General features: G+C 40.5%; 1 protein-coding gene across 4 annotated transcripts in view; it reads right to left on the bottom strand.

Annotated features, from left to right (window-relative positions):
* Positions 1-3,952: 3,952 nt before the first annotated feature.
* TGS1 (trimethylguanosine synthase 1) overlaps positions 3,953-21,949 on the bottom strand; it is a 56,859-nt gene continuing 38,862 nt past the window's right edge. For 3 of the 4 annotated variants that reach the window (XR_013527835.1, XM_002758906.6, XM_017965346.4), the window contains 3 exons: positions 20,572-20,788; positions 18,494-18,572; positions 5,454-7,230 (listed from right to left, as the gene is read on the bottom strand). Coding sequence is in view for 3 of the 4 variants with exons in the window: in XM_002758906.6 (XP_002758952.4) it covers positions 7,072-7,230; positions 18,494-18,572; positions 20,572-20,788 (455 nt within the window). In the remaining variant the exon portion in view is untranslated. Of the gene's footprint in view, positions 4,083-5,453; positions 7,231-18,493; positions 18,573-20,571; positions 20,789-21,949 lie in introns of those variants that run through there. The other variant, XM_008982649.5, reaches the window with a different exon arrangement.

The following is a 21,949-nucleotide window of genomic DNA, read 5'->3' as shown; positions in this document are numbered from 1 at the left end:
GGCTAATTTGTTTTGTATTTTTAGTAGAGATGGGGTTTCACTGTGTTGACCAGGCTGGTTTTGAACTCCTGACCTCAAGTGATCCGCCCGCCTCGGCACCCCAAAGTGCTAGGATTATAGGCAGGAGCTGCCTTGTCTGGCCTTATTCTATGTATTTAAAAGCATTTTTTTTTTTCTCTAACAAGGGGCCCTTAAGCTTCACCAAGCTTTCAGAGCCTGAAAGGCTCTCACTGCCTTCAGGATGCAGCCAGTACTCACTCCTCAGCTCAGCATAGGAGACCCTGCTACCTCTTCAGCCATCGCTTCAGTGAATTCTCGAATTCACCATTTACTGACGCCCACATGTGCTCAGCCTTCATGGGCCTTTGTGCCTTCTAAATGTTGTTTCCTTCCTTAGAATGCTTGTCCCAACCAGTTAACCTGGAAAATTCCCTCTGCTTGTCTCCTCCTGTGATAAGTTACCATACTGTTCAAAGGGCAGCCTTTTTGTGTATACCAGCACAATATGTGACACAGCGTGGCTCCTGGAAGGGACAATATGGGTCTTTATCTTTATTGTTCATTACCCAGGGGTCCAAGTTTCCCTGGAGTGTGGTATGCAGTGTTCTTTTTTTTCTTTTTTTTTTTTGAGACGGAGTCTTGCTCTGCTGCCCAGGCTGGAGTGCAGTGGTGTGATCTTGGCTCACTGCAAATTCCACCTTCTGGTTCAAGCAGTTCTCCTGTCTCAGCCTCCCAAGTAGCTGGGATTACAGGCGCCTGCCACCACGCCTGGCTAATTTTTGTATTTTTAGTAGACATGGGATTTCACCATATTGGACAGGCTGGCCTCGAACTCCTGACCACAGGTGATCCACCCACCTCGGCCTCCCAAAGTGCTGGGATTACAGATGTGAGCTACCATACCTGGCCTGCAGTGCTCTTTTAGATAACAAATTAATGAATATTTTTCATATTATACAATATTTTTTTTTTTTTGAGACGGAGTTTTGCTCTTGTTACCCAGGCTGGAGTGCAATGGCGCGATCCCGGCTCACCGCAACCTCCGCCTCCTGGGTTCAGGCAATTCTCCTCCCTCTGCCTCCTGAGTAGCTGGGACTACAGGCACGCGCCACCATGCCCAGCTAATTTTTTTTGTATTTTTAGTAGAGACGGGGTTTCACCATGTTGACCAGGATGGTCTTGATCTCTTGACCTTGTGATCCACCCGCCTCGGCCTCCCAAAGTGCTGGGATTACAGGCTTGAGCCACCACGCCCGGCCCATATTATACAATATTAAAAGGGACAGTAATTTCTCGTTTACGGCAGCATTTGTAATTTCTTTACAAATCAATTTTAAGTTTCAAAGTATTAGCTGCATTAACAAAATTAAGTAAACAACAGTCTATATTGACACAGACATGGCAACATCATGATGGCAGCAGATAACTACTGGGTTCACTTCTGAGTAGCTGGAGATATTCTTTGTACCATCTTTCAGACTTTTCTACAGGTCAGTAGTTATTCAAACATGAAAAGTTAGAAAAGGAATTAAAGTATGACATAATGTATTAACTTTATATTAAGTCAAAATCTAAATAATCAGCTATTTTCTGGCCAGGTGTGGTGGCTCACGCCTGTAATCCCAGCACTTTGGGAGGCTGAGGCTGGCAGACCACTTGAGGTCCAGAGTTCAAGACCACCCTGGCCAACATGGTGAAACCCCATCTCTACTAAAAACACAAAAAATTAACTGGGCTTGGTGGTGCACACCTGTAGTCTCAGCTTCTTGGGAGGCTGAGGCAGGAGAATTGCTTGAACCTGGGAGGTAGAGGATGTAGTGAGCTGAGATCATGCTGTTACACTCCAGCCTGAGTGACAGAGAAACTCTGTCTCAAAGAAATAAAAAGAAAGTATTTTTAAAAATGCTGGTATTTGACTAAATCAGAATAAGCAAATGAATAAAAAGAAAGTAAAAGTAAAAAACAAAAAAAGAAAATGAAAAAAAAAAAAAGCTACAATCCAAGCCTGGGCAACCTGGTGAGACCCTGTCTCTACCCCCCGCCCAAAAAAATTAGCACTTAGCTGGACATGGTTGCATGTCCCTGTGGTCCCAGCTACTCTGGAGGCTGAGGTGGGAGAATTGCTTGTGCCTAGGAGGTCGAGGCTGCAGTGAGTTGTGACTGCACCACCGTATCGAGTCTGGGTGACAGAGCGAGACCGTGTCTCAAATAAAAAAAACAAAAGAGCCGCAATCAAAGCATCTGGCTCAGAAAGTTAGCAGGCCCAGTGTTAATGCTGTTCCACCAAGGGTTCAGTGAGCAGACACTGCCAGCGTTACTCAGGATACAGCACTATCTGCTGAGTACTGTATTCACTCTGGTGGTGGGACCAATAGAAGCCAAATCTCAGCATCACGTAATATACGCATATGTACCCGGGAAATGAAAATTACATATATATTTCTTTTCAATTTTCCTGCCTTTGGAAGAAATGAAAATTATGAAAAGGGGGGAGGGGAGAAAAAAATGAAAGACGTACTAAAGCATTTTACCAGAATAGCTTTACTTGGATGCCAAAACCAGGCAACGTGCACAAAAAGCAAACATAAACTAAACAGAAGAAATTACATGTATCAAATGAAATCCACCAGTGAACAATTTAATGTCATAACACAGTCAGATTAATTAATCAAAGGAACACAGATAGAGTTAAATAATTTGAAAATTTTAAAGTAATTTAGACTTTCCTACATGAAATAAAAAAGTAGAACCCCATGATATGAGGAAGCCTAAAATAAAAAAAATAAGAGGGACAATATCTTAATTTTGATGCGAGCTACAATAACATTTAATAGAAATGCTTCTAACATTTCACTGCAAAATAAAAAGGAACAAGTGCTGTTATTACAACATGCCTGGCTGTTCTAACCGATGCAATAGGAAAAGGATAAAAATTGAGAGGCTTAAATATTGGCAAAGAGAAAAACTCATGTGTAGATGTCATGACTGCTTTTTTAGAAAATCAAAGTGTATCAATTAAAAACTATAGTGGGGAGGGAGGGGTAAACAAACAAAAATTAGAGACAGAGTCTTGCTCTGTCACCCAGATGGAGTACAGTGGTACAATCTTGGCTCACTGCAACCTCCATCTCCCAGGTTCAAGAGATTCTCCTGCCTCAAGCCTCCCGAGCAGCTGGGACTACAGGCGTGTGCCACCACTATAATTTTTTTATTTTTAGTAGAGACAGGGTTTCACTGGTCAGGCTGGTCTCAAACTCCTGACCTCAGGTGATCTTCCCGCTTCAGCCTCCCAAAGTGCTGGGATTAGAGGTGTGAGCCACTGCGCCTGGCTGCTCAAAAGCATTCTTATATAGACAATATATTAATTACAAAATTTGACAAAAAAGATTCTACTCAAAATCTGGCTGGGGGTGGTAGCTCATGCCTGTAATCCCAATACTTTGGGAGGCTGAGGTGAGTGGATCACTTGAGGTCAGGAGTTCGAGACCAGCCAGGCAAATATGGTGAAATCCCATCTCTACTAAAAATACAAAAATTGGTCGGGCATGGTGGCGGGTGCCTGTAGTCCCAGCTGCTCTGGAGTCTGAGGCAGGAGAATTGCTTGAGCCTGGGAGGTGGAAGTTGTAGTGAGCCAACATTGTGCCACTGCACTCCAGCCTGGGTGATAGAGCAAGACTCTGTCTCTAAAAGAAAAAATAAAAAAAGAAAAGAAAATTTACCAAAAAGTGGGAAATATGAAGAAATAAAATTGGCAAAAAAATGCAAGGTCTATACAGATAAATGATACTTTACTGAAAAACATAAATGATCAGAATACTGGATGGACGTATCAAGTCCTTGGAGAGGAAGATTCAATGTTGCGAAGACATCACATTTCCTCACCTGAAAATTAAATCCCAAAGAATTTAATAAGAGAATGGGGAATTCACAACTGTCAACACATATGATGAAAACTACAGTAATTAAAAACATATGGCACAGGGATAGGTGGATAATTTCAGAAACACATACACACGTATGAATACACATGTATGTACACACACACACCGGTCAGATTTCAAATTCTGGAGAAAGGTTAGTTCCTGTAATAGAAGATAACATAGCAATTAGTTATTCATTTGGCAAACAAACCCTACAAGCCTAACACGTATTTGGCTAATATGTGAAAAATTGCTTATACCTTACTAGCAATCAAGATATGCAAAGTAAAATAATTCCACCGAATGTTGATCAGATTGGTAACAATAAGGGAATATATACAATGCTTTTGAGGATGTGAGGAAAATTGGCTCCTTTAATGCATACTTGGTAGAAATATACATTTGGAAAATTTGACATACCAAATCAAAGCAGCATAACCTTTAACCTAGAAATTTTACTTTTGGAAATCTATTCTACTTGGAATATACCCTGCAGTACTATCTGCAATTGCAAGAACTACTAACAACTAAAATGTTTGTAATTGATTAATGATTACAGCAACTCTCCTATGTTTGTACCATGTCTATTAAAAATGATAATACAGATTGAAATGCATGTATTTAGAGATGGGAGCTCACTATATTGTATTAAGTGAAAACTAAAAGTCAAATTTCAGAATAATTGCATCCCATTCCACTGTGTGTGCACAAGTTTTTATTGCATAGGGAAATGTTTTAAAGGGCAACCACGTGTTAACAGTGGCAAGACGGGGAAGGAAAATGTGGCAGATGGGGAGAGAAAGCGTTCAACAGTGAGGTTCTTTTTGAGTTGTTCACTTTGTATTTAAATTGTTAGAGTACTTCTTGAGACAGCATCTTGCTCTGCTGCCCAGGCTGGAGTGCAGCTGTTCAATCAGGGCTCAACTGATCCTCCCAACCTCAGCCTTCAGAGTAGCTGGGAATACAGGTGTGCACCACCATGCCCAGCTAATTTTTTTGTATTTTTGGTAGAGATGGGGTTTCACCTGTGGCCTGGGCTGGTCTTGAACTCCTGAGCTCACATCATCCACCTGCCTTGGTCTCCTGTGTTGGGATGATAGGTATGAGCCACCATGTCCGGCCCGTATTTATTTTTTAAAGATGGGGTTTCACCATGATGGCCAGGCTGGTCTTGAACTCCTGACCTCAGGTGATCCACCCACCTCGGCCTCGCAAGGTGTTAGGATTATAGGCGTGAGCCACTGCACCTGGTCCATATTTTTATTAAAAATTATTTTTAAAGTTTTACAATTTAATAAGAAAAAATGACCTGGTTGTACAAGAACATGAGCTGTTAGCCTCTTCACTTTTTATCCTAAGCAGCTCTGTTTTTTTTTTTTTTTCTGAGATGGCGTCTTGCTCTGTTGCCCAGGCTGGAGTGCAGTGGTGCAATCTTGGCTCACTGCAACCTCTGCCTGCCAGGTTCAGGTGATTCTCCTGCCTCAGCCTTCCGAGTAGCTAGGATTACAGGTGCATACCACCATTCCTAGCTAATTTTTATATTTTTAGTAGTGATGGGATTTCACCATGTTGGCAAGGCTGGTCTCGAACTCCTGACCTCGGGTGATCTGCCCTTCTTGGCCTCCCGAAGTGTTGGGATTACAGGTGTGAGCCACTGTGCCTGGCCTTTTTATCCATTTTACGTATTTGTCTTCTTAGTAAGATTTTTTTGAACCTGATTCACACAATGGACTAGAACACTTCTGAAGTCCTTCTGAATGCTGATGATCTGTAGAAGAATCTATGAATTAGTTTGATCCCTGTGTGATTAGTGGGCAGGAATATCTCAGTCTTAGAGCGAACTAAGCCTAAGCTTCCTGTTCTTTTCATATAAGACTGAGGAAAAAGAAGATGTTCGGGAAGATGAATTAGTTTTGTTAATATGTAAGTAAGAAAATGAGTCGTGGAAAGAAGTATATGCATGAAAGGTTAAGTGACAAAAAACTAAAAAAAAATTGGAGATTTTGGAAATCTGCCTTTACGTCACCGGCCACCTCCCTAGTAACCTTAAGAATGCTACATAGAGTTTAAAAACCAAGAACATTTGGACAGATTTTGAAGTTGCGTATTAATCAAAAAGTCGTTTCACCTTTAATGATCAGCTCAGTTGTTACTGTACTGCAGACCAAGCAGACGTAAGTCATACTCCAACAAAATTCTTTATATAACAGCTATTTTTCTAGCCTTTATTGGGAATTCCCCAAATTTAATTCAATTCCCTAACTCTATCCCAGTCAATAACACACTCCTTTTATTAAAATAGAGAAGTCCCAGATCTAACCTTCAATGGCTAGAGTTGTATGTCACCATTTTTTTTGCCTACTTGCAAAAATGACTAAACATACTTTTTGATTAATAATTAAGCAACACACATCCCTCTTCCTTTCATTGCCATTTTAATAAAAAAGAATATAAATTGCTATATTACAAAATACATTTCATATCGATGTTGCAATGGAAATTTTACAAACACAAACTTTATAGAAGGGTGTTAAGAAGCCAGTGCCAGAAGAAGCAAAGACATGAAAACAGGAAAGTTCTAGAAAAAGTCTAAATAGATGTATTCATATTCTATAAGTGAAAAGGACACTTCAAAAGTGTGTCTGTAAGGCTGGGTACGGTAGCTCATTCCTGTAATCCCAGCACTTGGGAAGGGTGAGGTGGGCAGATTGATTGAGGCCAGGAGTTTGACACCAGCCTGGGCAACATGGCGAGACCCCGTCTCTACAAACAATACAAAAATTAGTCCGGTGTGGCAGTGCCCACCTATAGTCCCAGCTACTGGGGAGACTAAGGCAGAAGGATCGCTTGAGCTCAGGTTGAACCTGCAGTGAGCTGTGATCAAGCCACTGCACTCTAGCCTGGGTGAGAGAGTGAGATCCTGTCTCCAAAAAAAAAATAAAATAAATAAAATAAAAAATTTTACAAAGAACTCATATATTAATTTTGCATAATTCCTCTAAAGGAGTTATTCAAAGATCACAAAATATTTCACTGATATTTATTCGAGTCCTGTAAGCTTCCATTTCCTACAGTGATATAAGACCATGTGTAGAAAATATCAGTGAATAGAGGAAGACGTGCCAAACACCTCATCTGAATAATGTTTTGATTACTCCACGATCTTTTGTCCTTGCACTGCCGCACAGTTAGGTTCAGAGGCTGGTTTTCGAATTAGGTCACCAAAATATGCAGTGATTGTCTTCAATTTATTGTTAAGGAAGTTCTGTTCTATTTCCACTTGCCCTCCAGGCCCAGCCAAGGATGCCACCTAAAAAGATGAACAGAAGAAAGTCACACACACACACACACATAAGCATTATTTCAAAACAGTGTTTCACTCATACTGCTTTATTAAATAACAGGGAGACTCTGACTTTAAAGTCCTTTGAATAATAAGGCATGTCAAAGGTTCATTGCTACTTCCCAGGCAGGTATCAATACAATATTTGGAGGTGGGAATACTTGTTGTTTCAGATCCTTTTGGTATCGTGGGAAAGTTAATGGTGCTAAGCTGTCGTATAGGACTTGATCTCTCCAGTGCCATAGCTAGAACTCAGAGGAAGAAAAAGTGAAGGAACCCTTCCCGAACATCAGGCTTATTTAATTTTTTTTTTAAACCTGAGAGTCAGGGTCTCACTTTGCTGCCCAACCTTGTCTTGAACTCCTGGTCTTAAGCATTCCTCTCACCTCTGCCTCCCAAAGTCAGGTTTATTTTTAAAATATTTTTCTCACCTTCCTTCCTCCTCCTCCCCCACCAGGTTTATTTCTTAACAAAAATATTTAAAGATTAACTCCCTTCCCTGAAAGCCTTTGTCCTGTTCATCTTACTGTCTGCATTTCACTCTGTCATTCATTCAAAAGTATATACTGAGTACCTGCTACATAATCCTAGCTCTGATCCAGGCCACAATCCCTACTCTCATGAGGAGTCTAGCCTCTACTTTTCCTTCTCTCACTGGTCTCCTTTCTTTTCTCCTACCTTGGACCGCTTCTCCTTCCTGTTGCCATTTTGTGTATTTTAGATGCTTTCTGCAACAATTGTGGTAAAATACATTGCTCTTTTTGAGGTCTACTAGAACACAGTGACTAACTCCTTTGTTAGGAAGCTGAAAGCACCACTCCCTCTGCACCTCCACAGTTAGCACCAAAAGGATGCTAGCCAAATGACCAGCACTTGATGGGGGGACAGGGGCCGTCAGCTGCTAAAGATTCTTTTGTTCCATGACAACAATGCTTGCAGTCACCTTCAAACTTAGTAAAGTTTTACCCTAAGTTCTTACACAGGGAAGGTTTTGTTTTGGTTCAGTACTTTTTTCATCCAACCTCTCAGAGATTTTTACATAGCAAAAATGTTACTTTCTAACCCATGATTACTTCATCAGAATCAGTTTTTTGGGGTAGCAGGAGGAAAGATCATGAGAAGGGAGAATGCAGTGGAGAGCCCTGGCAGGCAGAGAGGAGAAGACACAGCAATAGAGAAAGGGATTCCCAGGCCGGGCGTGGTGGCTCATGCCTGCAATCCCAACACTTTGGGAGCCGAGGCGGGTGGATCATGAGGTCAGGAGTCTGAGACCAGCTTGGGCAACATGGTGAAACACCGTTTCTACTAAAAATACAAAAATTAGCCGGGTGTGGTGGTGCACGCCTGTAATCCCAACTACTCAGAGGGCTGAGACAGGAGAATCACTTGAGCCTGGGAGGCAGAGGTTGCAGTGAGCCAAGACTGAGCCACAGCATTCCAGCCTGGGAGACAGAACAAGACTCCATCTCACACACACAAAAAAATAATAAAAGAAAAAAAAGAAAGGGATACCCAAAGTATTAGGGACAGTTATAAACGAGAGTCAAGTATTTTCTGTAACTGAAACCAGCAAAATTACAGTTGCATATTTTGTAAAAAGAGGTGCTCAGTCTGGTTTGGTTTTAAGGGTTGAGAGAATGTAACCTAGTGGTCTTATGCATACCATACCAGCTTCTGGTAGAAGGGACAATTTATTATGCATTTCCAATGAGTATGTAATTTAAAGTGTTTTAACTTCCTCTTAGAAAAAAAAGTCACAGACATAGAAATAGGGAAGAAGCAACTGGTCATTCTGTGGTACATTATTATGTGAAAATAAGTGAAATACAGTATCCCTTATAATAATTAAAAGCACCCCCTCTACTATTTTTTTGTAAGGAATACTTAAAGTGAAACTAGAAATTTGAAAATAGCCAAGAAGTCTCAGAGTAGCAATTATTAGGAATAAATGTTTTAAATTCTATTTTGGTATCTTCATGTCAGTCTGATTTTTTTACAAGAAAAGGCAAAAAAAAATAATTTTGTCTTTAGCCAATAAAAGGCATTTTAAACAGCATATTATTTTTTCACAATAATTTTTCTATGAGTTGAGATATAACTCAAGTATAGCATTTCTGCTGCGCCTTTTAACAAGTAACTTAAAAATCTCCAGTTCTACCAATAATTTGCTGCACCACTTTAAAAAGGCAATTTTTGTTGTTGTTAAGAAAGCCATTAAAATAGGCTTTGGCTTTCTAATCTGAAAAATAGAAATACTATCTATCTCCCTAAAAGAGCATTTTAAAGAAAAGGAAAACCATTTCTGAAGTTTACTTGAAAAAAAATTAAAGGTACTATATAGCTGGTTATTATTTCTTATATAAGCTATAAAAACCAATTTCTGAGACGGTAGGGTAGTTTCTTTTGTTTCTCTTAATACCTTTCGGAGGATTATCTAGATGTGGGTGCTTTGGATTAAAATAAAGAAAGAAGTTAAGATGGGAATTTTCTCAGAAATCACGAGTTCTGATTACTTAACAACTATTATTGAGAGCTTACAGGACTCTGTTCTAGGCAGTGTAGTGTAGCAAAACACAAACAAAAATCCCTGCCTTCATAAATTTTACATTCTAGTTGGGAGAGTCAGATGATGCACAGATAAAACAAACATTGTTCCTGATACTGGAGATGAAGGTGAATCTGTGTGACACAGTGAGAAAACTCTTATCTACTTAGTGTTTAGAAACAAATGTTTTTTTTAAAAATCGTAACATGTTACTTTCAAGTGTTCGGATTACAAATAATTTCTAACTTTGGCTTTTTTGTACTTTTTCACATTTTCAAAACTACATAAAACTATATATATTTTTGAGATGGAGTTTTGCTCTTGTCACCCAGGCTGAAGTGCAATGGTGCAATCTTAGCTTACCACAACCTCCGCCTCCCGGGTTCAAGCAATTCTCCTGCCTCAGCGTCCCGAGTAGCTCGGATTACAGGCACGCATCACCAAGCCTGGCTAATTTTGTATTTTTAGTAGAGACAGGGTTTCTCCATGTTGGTCAGGCTGGTCTCGAACTACTGACCTCAGGTGATCCACCCACCTCGGCCTCCCAAAGTGCTGGGATTACAGGTGTGAGCCACCATGCCCGGCCCCAAAATTACGTATGTTTCAGAGGTTAAAATTTTGGAGTTGGAAAGACTGTAAATTTAGTAGTTCAAGCAAGTAACTTCGCTTCAGGCAAATTTAATGCCATTAATTTCTAGCTGTCCTTATTTTTCACTAGAAGGTTTAGCTGACAAAATGTTATTTGGTTCCCTCCCCTTACAATTTAGTAAACTGTGAGAGGAACAGAGGGTAGGAGGGATGAAAATAGGCTGAACGGCAGGTAGAAACAGATAAAGATTAGGAGCTCTGGTTTACATGTTTTTGGCATATTACCTAAATATAGTAATTTTACCAAAATAAATCCCAATTATAATTTGGACCAGAACTAGAATCAAGGACTGAACTCTCGACTAGATTTGACATCAGGCAGTAAAGTTATTCTTTGGAGACTGGGAAAGAAGAAACAGAGAAAAGATCACAATGAAGGTGTTAAAACACAGAGTAAAGCATCAAATAAACATTCAAAACTGCATTGTTTTTTTGAGATGGAGTCTCGTTCTGTCACCCAGGCTGGGATGCAGTGGTGCGATCTTTGCTCACTTACAACCTCTGCCTCCTGGGTTTAAGCGATTCTCCTGCCTTAGCCTTCTGGGCAGCTGGGATTACAGACGCTCACCACCACGCCCAGCTAATTTTTTTGTATTTTTAGTAGAGATGTGGTTTTACCATGTTGGTTAGTCTGGTCTCGAACTCCTGATCTTGTGATCTGCCTGCCTTGGCCTCCCAAAGTGCTGAGATTAAAGGCATGAGCCACCGTGCCTAGACTTTCTTTTTTTGAGATAGAGTCTGGCTCTGTCACCGAAGCTGCCGTACAGTGGCACAATCTTGGCCCACTGCAGCCTCCCAAGTAGCTGGGATCACAGATTCCTGCCACTGAAGCTGGCTAACTTTTGTATTTTTAGTAGAGATGGGGTTTCACCATGTTGGCCAGGCTGGTCTCAAACTCCTGACCTCAGGTGATCCTCCCGTTTCAGCCTCCCAAAGTGCTGGGATTACAGGCATGAGCCACTATTCCCGGCCCAAAACTGCATTTTTTTCCCCAAAAGAAACTGGATTTAAAGTAAAAGTGCATGATAACCAAATGAGAGAAAATGACCTCCCAACTGCATCTTACTGGAAGAATATACAGTAATTACTAATGACAGGTACCTTTATCAGAAAAAAGACACGAAAACATCAGAGTGCTGAAAAATGCTCTATCACTACACGGAAGAGATGATATCTGCAATATGCAAAAATGTGGTCAGATGACAACTGTACTGGGTAAAAATAGAGAGCATTTTATGTGATCTACACATCTGTGTCAAAATACAAGGCTAGCAGCAGCAAGCATCTAAGATACTGCTGTGCCTACAAACCTAATATCACACAGGTCAAGTCAGTGCCTTACCACTAGTTCTTTTTGTCCTTCTTTTCCTTTGTTACTTCCAACTAATTACCACATGAAAGTAAAACAAAGTTGGCAGAAGTATTTCTGATAATTAGAGTTCTCCGAGAGGAGAAAGAAGAAAATATTTTTTAGTCAGCAGAAAATCAGGCATCATTCAAACTTACAAATATTCAAACTTAGTTCCATTTCTCTGCACATGGTAAACAGGTATGAGAGGTCCATGCTTAAGTAAATAAATCTTAAGCCCACCATCACCAGCAGGGGCACCTGTTGATGCTTCTGTAGATGACCTGGTGACAGGTCAAAAAAATTCTCCCAGGCATCACAAGCTAATCTACACTCAAGTCCTAAGAGGAGGCTACTAGGCCGGACACAGTGGCTCATGCCTGTAATCCCAGAACTTTGGGTGGTGGCAGCAGAAAGACTGCTTTAGCCTAGAAGTCCAGCCTGGGCAACACGGTGAAATCCTGTCTCTACAAAAAATAAAACTATTAGCCAGGTATGGTGGCCCGTGCATATGGTTCCAAACTCTGAAGGCTGAAGTAGGGGGAGTGCTTGAGCTTGGGAAGTTGAGGCTGCAGTGAGCTGTGATCATGCCACTGTATTCCAGCCTGGTAGACAGAGCGAGACTCTGTCTCCAAAGAAGAAGGAAAAAAACCACCCAAACCCAAAACTAACCAGTTCACTGAGCTCTGTCCTTCACTCATTCTCAGAACCAGATACTAGAAACATGAAGACTGCTCAATGGGACAAGTTACAGAAAGCACAGCCTATCAGCGCAGGGCTGGCAGGTAGCACTATGTGTGGCACAGAAGAGCTGGGTAACCCTCTTATGTTTCCTTCACTACTGTACGTTTTCTCACTTACTGCGAAAATTTACCCACAGCAGTGAAGAAGATATAAGCTATATTTACAAGCATTTCAGCAAAACGGCATTTGTGTCTTCCCAAGTCAACTATGAGGCCAGTCAGTTCCACAGTCCCTCTAGAGCATGACAATAAATACGGTTTAAGAATTCTGCTCTAATTGTGCAGGAACAGACTTCCCAAGGGAAAAACTGGCTAGTAAATATTTATCCTGAATTGCAGTGCACGATTAAGCAGTGATTTTGCCAAGAACAGAGCTGGTCTAGAAAACTGGGAACCAGGCTGGGTGCAGTGGCTCACGCCTATAATCCCAGCACTTTGGGATGCTGAGGTGGAGAATAGCTGGCCAACATGGCGAAACCCCATCTCTACAAAAAAATATTTAGAAAATTAGCCAGCTGTGGTGGTGCACACCTGTAGCCCCAACTACTCAGGAGACTGAGGTGGGAGAATTGTTTCAGTCTGGGAGGCGGCAGAGAGTCGTGATCACACCACTGCCTCCAGCCTGACCCTGTCTCAAAAAAAAAAAAAAAAAAAAAGACAACTTGGGAACCAGTTACTGAAAGAGTCAAATTCTACTTATTGCTCCAGTCTCGTGGTGAGCTCATATTGTGGTAACAGATGAATCTGTTTCTTCTTGGTAATGAACACAGTGTCAGTAGGAGACAGCAAGGGGTAATGACTGTAGCTGTGTGGCAGAAAGACCAGGCAAATCATTATACCTCCATAGTTTAGCTGTCAATGAAGTCAGGTGCTCCAGAGACACACTGCTCCAGAGTGTCATGATGAGTCAATGAAATGGGCAAGGACACTGTATACTATACACTCTAAGTATGACTGCCAGCTCCTACGCTGCGGACGTGTAGCGTATGAATGCAGGGTCTTGTTAGTGTGGTAGGATGAATGTACTTTGCAGTGCTCTGAGTTGTAAAGGCTATTTTCAGGTAACCGGTTTACAGGCTACTATTCCAACATGTATCAGAAGCCCAATCCAGTTTTCAGTCTTCTTTTAATTCTCTCATGCTTCTGGTTCCTAAACCTGGACTAAGGTTCTCTACCTATATGAGAGAGCTACCATTAGATTAGATTTCCACTATATTAACTTCATTCAGAACAATTTCACACAAATTTAAAAGATCTAATACTTAGAAACCACTTAGGACCCAATCTTCCATTTATTAAAGACATAGATACTATAATTACTTAGAATATTAATATTTGCAAATAAATCTGCGATAAATTTTTAATGTATTTAGCCAAAACCACTAAAAATGCTAATAAACTGAATTTAGTTATATTTAAAACATTTTCCATACAACATTACCTAATATTGATAGATAGTTCATTATTCAAATACTTACAAATCTATTTTTATATATGGGAAGTTTTAGAAATAGTTCCTATAAATAAGTACCTCATTACTATCTACCTATCCATCTACCTACCTACCTACCAAAATAAACTATTAGAAGTGACTGTTACAATTAGGAATGTTTTGTTTCCTCAACACTATAGAACAAAATTTAAAAAGATAATTGGAGTCTCAAGAATTCCTCCAACTAAGGAGAGCTGAATCCCATTATTAAATCTAACATCAATTTTGTACTGAAAGAATCCTAGGGTTTCACAAAAGTATTAGCCAATTTGTAAATGTCTCCACTTTATGAGGAAGTAAAAAAGGTAGAATCTGGCCCAAATGCCTAGCTGTTTCATGTCTAATTACAATAATTAAACAGGATGAGGAGCTGCCACAGCAAACAGACCAGCAGATTTCCTCTCTTCTTTCCTGCCTTGGGCTAAGAGACAAGACACTTTATGTCAGAGACTCCGCCAACAAGGATTTCATACAAAGGTGGTGTTTGATAATCGCTGCCTGCATCTTCCTTTGGGAAGGACTAAAAGTTCTTGTCTGTTCAGAAATCTCTATTAGTATGTTTCATAGGTTTACTACTTAAAAGAGAAATCTTTCATGTTTGTGAGGCATGGTAGATCCAAAGCTCAAATTAGCTGGAATTCTCTCGATGTCCAAGGAAGGAAAGAAAGGAAAGCATGGCAAGATACAGGCATCAAGCAGATAAAATATGTTTACTCTGGAAAGAATCAGATTTAAGATCCCAGCACTTTAGAAGGCTGAGGCAGGAGGATCACTTGAGCCCAGGAATTTGAGGTTGCAGCGAGCTATGATCATGCTACTGTACTTCAGTCTGCATGACAGAGAGAAACTATATTAAAAAAAGAAAAAAATTAGTCCTTGGGTTTCAATAGCAATTTCAAAGAGAACGATATACCTTACCTCCAAAGAGCCTCTCACAAACAATTTTTTTTTCTAAATTACTCAGTTATTAGCAAGAAATGCACGTCTTGGAATCATCTCCCAACAGAAAAAAGGAATAGAAGACCGAGGTAATAAGGAACCTAGAAAAACATTTCACTAGATACAGAAAACAATGAGCATGATCTCTTACATGGAAATATTTAAGTTGAATTTGTATTGAGTGCATGCTGTTTAAAATAATATAAATATTACCCAAGAGTACAATCTCCCTGAAATTAACTGTCCTTCACAGACATTTCTATCAGGAAAATGCAGTGTGAGCTTCTAACAGCCAACTGTGACACACTTGGGAACCCAAACCATTTGTAAATTCAGGTTGTTGTAACATTCTAAATGTTCCTTAACAAAAAAAGTCAGTTTCTTCACAACTGTGGTTTCTCTCAATTTTAGAGTATTGTCTCCTGTCATTAAAAAGTTCCTACACATGGATACATTTTCTTCATTTAAAAAAAGTTGATATCCCATTGTAATTTGATACCAAACAAAACAATACACTTGAAATCTCACCAGTCTTTCTTGGTTTCATTATTCCCCAGGGTCATTACTCCCTCTAGAGGCTGAAAACGTGAATCTGATAAGTTTTTGAAATAAACAAAAACCCAAGTTAAAGAAAAAGTTAACTTTCTCTCTGTTAAAGTGTTAATTTAACTAGAAAAAGTTAATCAGCATAAATGGTAAGATAAACAGTGAATTTCCTATCATTATTCAAGCACTCAAATGAGCCCGTCTACATTTAATATAAGGATGGGGGATACAGCCCACTAAGTATCCCATCGTCTCTGATGAGAAGACGTGGAGCATAATATTCACATACGAGAAAAACTGAAATTATGGAATAGTTAGGCTCAACCTTATCTGGCAGTCTAGAAAGCAGCTCTGAATCATATGAGGAGCAGATACAAAATACCTGCTGTTTAGTATGAAATTTAATTCTGAAAACACATGAAGCAAAGAGATGGTTCGTTCCTTTTTCTTTTTTTTTTAGACAGAGTCTCACTCTGTCACCCAGGCTGGAGTACAGTGGTACAATCAAGGCTTACTGCAACCCTCCTGGGTTCAAGCAATTCTCCTGCATCAGCCTCCCAAGCAGCTGGGAGTATAGGTGCCTACCACTGTGCCTGTCGAATTGTTTTTTTTTTGTAGTAGAGACGGGGTTTTGTCATGTTTGCCAGGCTGGTCTCAAACTCCTGGCCTGAAGCAATCTGCCTGCCTTGGCCTCCCAAAGTGCTGGGATTACAGGCATGAAACACCACACCTGACCCTCTTCTCCTCCATACACGGTCCTTCTCTTATCACTGGTGTAACACATACTATGAATATTTTGGTAGGTCTAATGTTTAGACATAATGGATCATAAATAGATGAAAGGCAGTAATATCTAATTTCACTGCCTAATTATAAGAGCTCAGGCTTGTTAATTTCATTTACTTTTTTTAACCCAGAGAATCTCAAGTCTGAGCACATTTGAACACCTGGGGCACTTTAAAAATTAACTTACCTTTGGGCCTCACCCTAGAAAACAGAGAATATTTCCCAGTGGACTAGGGTATTAGTAGTTTTCAAAAAATGCTACTCAGCTGGGTATGGTGGTTCACACCTATAAGCCCAGCACATTGGGAAGCTGAGGCAGGAGGATTGCTTGAGCCTTTAATTTTGAGACCAGAGTGGGCAATACGGTGAGACCTCACCCCTACAAAAAATAAAATAATTAGCTGGGCATGGTGCTGTGTGCCCGTGGTACCAGCTACTCAGCAGGCTGAGGTGGGAAAAGCCCAGTTAGTTGAGGCTGCAATGAGCCATGTTTTGGCCACTGCACTCCAGCCTGGGTGACAGAGCGAGATGGTCTCAAAAGAAAAAACAAAAACAACAACAAAAAGCACTACTCAGCTAAAACTATAAAACTCTAAAGCACAGGAAACACAATGGAAAAAGATACATTGGACTTCATAATATATAGATATGCTGGGTAGAAAACCTGGTAGAGGTAACGTAGAAGGAAAGAGGAAGGGACACACGCTAGAAAATACAGATAGGAAAGACTAACATTCTCATAATAGACGTCCTGGAGAAAGGAAAAAAGATAACGAGGAGAACACTGTTGAAGAAATAATGCAGCTAAAATCTCCTGAATAAAAAACACGAGAAATGTCAGAATACTAGGGCTAGTTCTGAGAATATTAAGTAAGAGAAAAAGGAAAAACCCAGTTAGCAACATTACAGTGAAATGCGGAATATGAAAGACAAAAAATTTTCAAGAGTACCTGGCACAAAGCAGATACGTAGTAAGTGTTTATAGAAAAACCAACAAAAGCATGAGATATCATCAAATCTTTCTTTTTTTTTGGAGATAGAGTCTCACTCTGTTGCCCAGGCTGGAGTGCAGTGGTGTAATCTTGGCTCACTGTAACCTCCACCTCCTGGAAGCAAGTGATTCTCCTGTCTCAGCCTCCCACGTGGCTGAGATTACAGGTGTGCACCACTATGCCCGGCTAATTTTTGTATTTTTAGTAGAGATGGGGTTTCGCTATGTTGGTCAGGCTGGTCTTGAACTCCTGGCCTCAAGTGATCCGTTCACCTTGGCCTCTCAAAGTGCTGGGACTTCAGGCATGAGCCACAATGCCCCACTGATATACAAAAATCATCTGATCTTTATGAGCCAGTTTATTGTACCAGATCCAATTTTACTAGGGAAAAAACATAACACGATTACATATTGAAGTTAATAAATTAAAAAGAATATCTGAATATCAGTTAAATGTCCCATATGTCAAGACTACAGTTAAAAATTGTTCCTGGTCAAATTAGGATCTTACGTCTCTTTCTTTCTGTTTAGGATACCATTTTCAGGAATAGCTAAAATGTATTTTCAAGGTAGGTTCCAAGCAAGGCAGATCTTGGCCAGATGCAATGGCTCACATCTGTAATCCCAGCACTTTGGGAGGCCGAGGCAGGCGGATCCCTTGAACTCAGGAGTTTGAGACCAGCCTGGGCAACATGGAGAAACCCTGTCTCCTCAAAAAAATACAAAAATTAGCCAGGTATGGTGGCATGCGCATGTAGTCCCAGTTCCTTGGGAGGCTAAGTTGGGAGGATGGCTTGAGCTTGGGAGGTGGAGGTTGCGGTAGCTGAGGTTTTGTCACTGCATTCCAGCCTGGGTAAGAGAGCCAGACCTCGTCTCAAACAAACAAACAAACAAAAAAAGGCTAGTTTAACTATGCCATTTTGAAGCACAACACATCCAATCTTCTTTTCAGTATGTCTTCACAAAGCCTCAAGTGCTCCTCTATTTGTGTCTATGTATGCCAGGAGCACTGGAAATGAAGAGGATATAACAGACATGTATTTAACTTCCAGCTACTGGGTTTTCTAAGAAGAGTCAGAGAGTCAGGGACTTCTCATAAACACATTCTCTGGTAAGGAAATGTCCTGTATCTTTTCCCATCCTTGTAACAGTTAAGACAGAAACTCATGGAAGTTTTTCAGTAATGGCTTACCTGGTCAATATCAGCATTTCTTGGAAGAAAATAAACAATATTATTAGTAATCTTCTTGGAAAGTCTGAAAATTTCAAAGGTGGACAGCAGTTAAGGAAAAATAACAGAAAATAGCAGCTAATTTCTAATCAGAAAGAGATGTGTTTAACCCACTGTAACTCTAATGTATTTCAAAATGTAACTAAAAGGCAAAAACTTAATGAAACCTAAGATAATTAAATACAAAATTTTGTAATTCAGCAACATATTGTTCCAATAGTTCAAAGAGTAATAGTTAAATCGATTTATTCAATTATCCTAGTGGTAGGTACTGGGCAAGACTCAGAAATATAGACCCTTTCTCTGTCATTTCCTAATTACTGAGAAAACAGAATAGAAAATAGCAAAGCACAATACCACTTCTTCCCAGTAAAGAATAAGGTAACCCTGGACATTGTAGTCAACACCCTAAATTACATTTTTAAATTTTATTTATTTCTTTATTTTTCAGACAGAGTCTGGCTCTGCTGCCCAGGCTGGAGTACAGTAGCACAATCTCAGTTCATGGCAACCTCTTCCCAGGTTCAAGTTATCCTTGTGCCTCTGCCTCCCAAGTAGCAGGGATTATAGGATTATAGGTGTGTGCCACCACGCCCAGCTAATTTATGCTGTAATGTTTTTTTTTTTTTTGAGACAGAGCCTTGCTCTGTCACTTAGGCTGGAGTGCAGTGGTGGGTTCAAACGATTCTCCTGCCTTAGCCTCCTGAGCAGCTGTGATTACAGGTGCCCACTACCATGCCCAGCTAATTTTTGCATTTTTAGCCGAGACTGGTTTCACCATGTTGGTCAGACTGGTCTCAAACTCCTGAACTCAAATGATTTGCCTGCCTTGGCCTCTCAAAGTGTTGGGATTACTGGTGTGAGCCACAGTGCCCCACGGTATTACCTAAATTTAACAGCAATTTACAAACATGTTTCCTGTTAAGTGTCAAACAGATGGGCCGGGCGTGGTGGCTCACACTTGTAATCCCAGGACCTTGGGAGGCTGCGGCGGGTGGATCACAAGGTCAAGAGATCGAGACCATCCTGGTCAACATGGTGAAACCCCATCTCTACTGAAAATACAAAAATTAGCTGGGCATGGTGGTGCATGCCTGTGCCTGTAGTCCCAGCTACTTGGGAGGCTGAGGCAGGAGAATTGCCTGAACCCAGGAGGCGGAGGTTGCGGTGAGCCAAGATTGCGCCATTGCACTCCAGCCTGGGTAACAAGAGTGAAACTCCATCTCAGAAAAAAAAAAAAAGAGTCAAACAGATGATTACTCTGGAGTGGCAGGCAGAGAAAGGGACAAACATTACTCTATGAAATAAGGGTTTGCTTTGATATCCTGGAAGAGTAACTGTAAAAATTTGAAGATACATAGCAAATTAGCCAGTGCCAATGTGAATTGAAGAATGTTACAGAATGGTTACCCACAAACTCCAGGGATAATTTGAGGAAATTCCCAATACGCAGACAGTAAGTCCAATATATGTGTTGTAGTCCTTGTTTTATAATGGCAAAATTGAAGAGCATGCAAAGGAAATATGACCTCATATTTCCCATTACTTTTGGAGATCAACCCCATTTTACATACCTGCCTTTTATGTAAAATAAACTAGAATTTATCAAATGCTGTTAGCTAATATCGCCTCTCTTCACTAATTTCTCCCTCTCTTTTTTGAGACAGAGTCCTGCTCTGTCGCTCAGGCTGGAGTGCAGTGGCATGATCTCAGCTCACTGCAACCTCTGCCTCTTGGGTTAAAGTGATTCTCGTGCCTCGGCCTCCCGAATAGCTGGATTATAGTCATGTGCCACCATGCCCGGCTAATTTTTCTATTTTGAATAGAGACGGGGTTTCACCATGTTGGCCAGGCTGATCTCAAACTCCTGACCTCAGGTGATCTACCTACCTCAGCCTCCCAAAGTGCTGGGATTACAGATGTGAGCCACCATACCTGCACACCCCACCCACCCTGCTACATTCCCTCTTTCTCTCTCTCATGCTCCTTTCTCTCCACAATCACTGTTTCAGTAAACTCTTAGGACTTCCAAAGGATATCCATCAGGAGACATCATTGTCCTAATGTCAAAGGTCTCTGCAGTGGCGTAGTCTGGCCCTCCCCAAGGTGGGCTGAGGAACACAACATCAGCCTTTAAACAAGGAGCCAGCAGCAAGAAATCTCCACAGATAAACTCTATCTTATCTGCTATTCCATAAACTTCTGCATTATTACGAGCAAGAGCAATCTTAACAGGATCGATATCAACGGCAATCACTACAAATGAGAAAAGAAAAAAATGAGTTAATTGACACTGATTATTACTTATACAGGATAGTTCATCTTTCGAATAGTCTGCCACCTTCTGTATCAGAACTCTTTTTAAAGAGGAGCCATCTGGCCACATATACCAGAGATATAGACTTCAGTTTAAATTTTTTATTTCAATTAGAAAGAGTCACTTGTGTTGTACCAAGCAAAATGTGCCTCAGGGACTTGGCTTTCGTGTCTCACTCAGACAGCTCTTCCTAAGCAAGTTGCAATACTTGCCACAACAGATCTACTGAGGGCCAAATATGTGGCCACCATTGTGCTGAGAAGCAAACACTTGAAAAGCTCACTGACTGTATGTAGGGCCTGTAACGCCAGGTTTTGGAAAAGACAAACTTCCTCAAAATGCAGCAATGCCGAGGCGGGTGGATCACGAGGTCAAGAGATCGAGACCATCCTGGTCAACATGGTGAAACCCCGTCTCTACTAAAAATACAAAAAATTAGCTGGGCATGGTGGCGCATGCCTGTAATCCCAGCTACTCAGGAGGCTGAGGCAGGAGAATTGCCTGAACCCAGGAGGCGGAGGTTGTGGTGAGCCGAGATCGCGCCATTGCACTCCAGCCTGGGTAACAAGAGCGAAACTCTGTCTCAAAAAAAAAAAAAAAAAGATGCAGCAATGCCCAAATGAGCACAAATTCGACAACTTCTAAAGAAAACCAAAATAAAACACATTTTTACAAACTTATGTAGCGAAGTGATGAAGAAGAAATGTAAAAACACCTGCCAATAATGTTTAATGCGACATTTTAGGCAGAGGAAAGATAATATGTTTTCCCCAAATGGACTTTCGTTTACTTTATTCCAATTTCATAATTAGAAATACAGACATAATTTAAGTTTAGCCTGTCGATGTTCTGCAGTAAACTACTCAGTACACTTGCATGTGCACTAGTGTGTTAATGGCAGTATTCTTTATTTGAAAGGGCTAAGTGGAACCATGACGCACACAGCATGGTTGTCGTGGAAATGCAGTTGTTTTCCAGAAAACGCTAGTTTCCAAATTTGTCAATATTTTTGAAAGAAATAATGTGCTAAATCACTTGAATAATAAATGTAAGCACCAATTATAATATAATGCAAAATCATATATTTACAATACTGTTTT

Source organism: Callithrix jacchus, chromosome 16 (assembly GCF_049354715.1).
Source record: "Callithrix jacchus isolate 240 chromosome 16, calJac240_pri, whole genome shotgun sequence".
Taxonomy (NCBI): Eukaryota; Metazoa; Chordata; class Mammalia; order Primates; family Cebidae; genus Callithrix; species Callithrix jacchus.
This window is presented reverse-complemented; position numbering and strand designations above follow the sequence as displayed.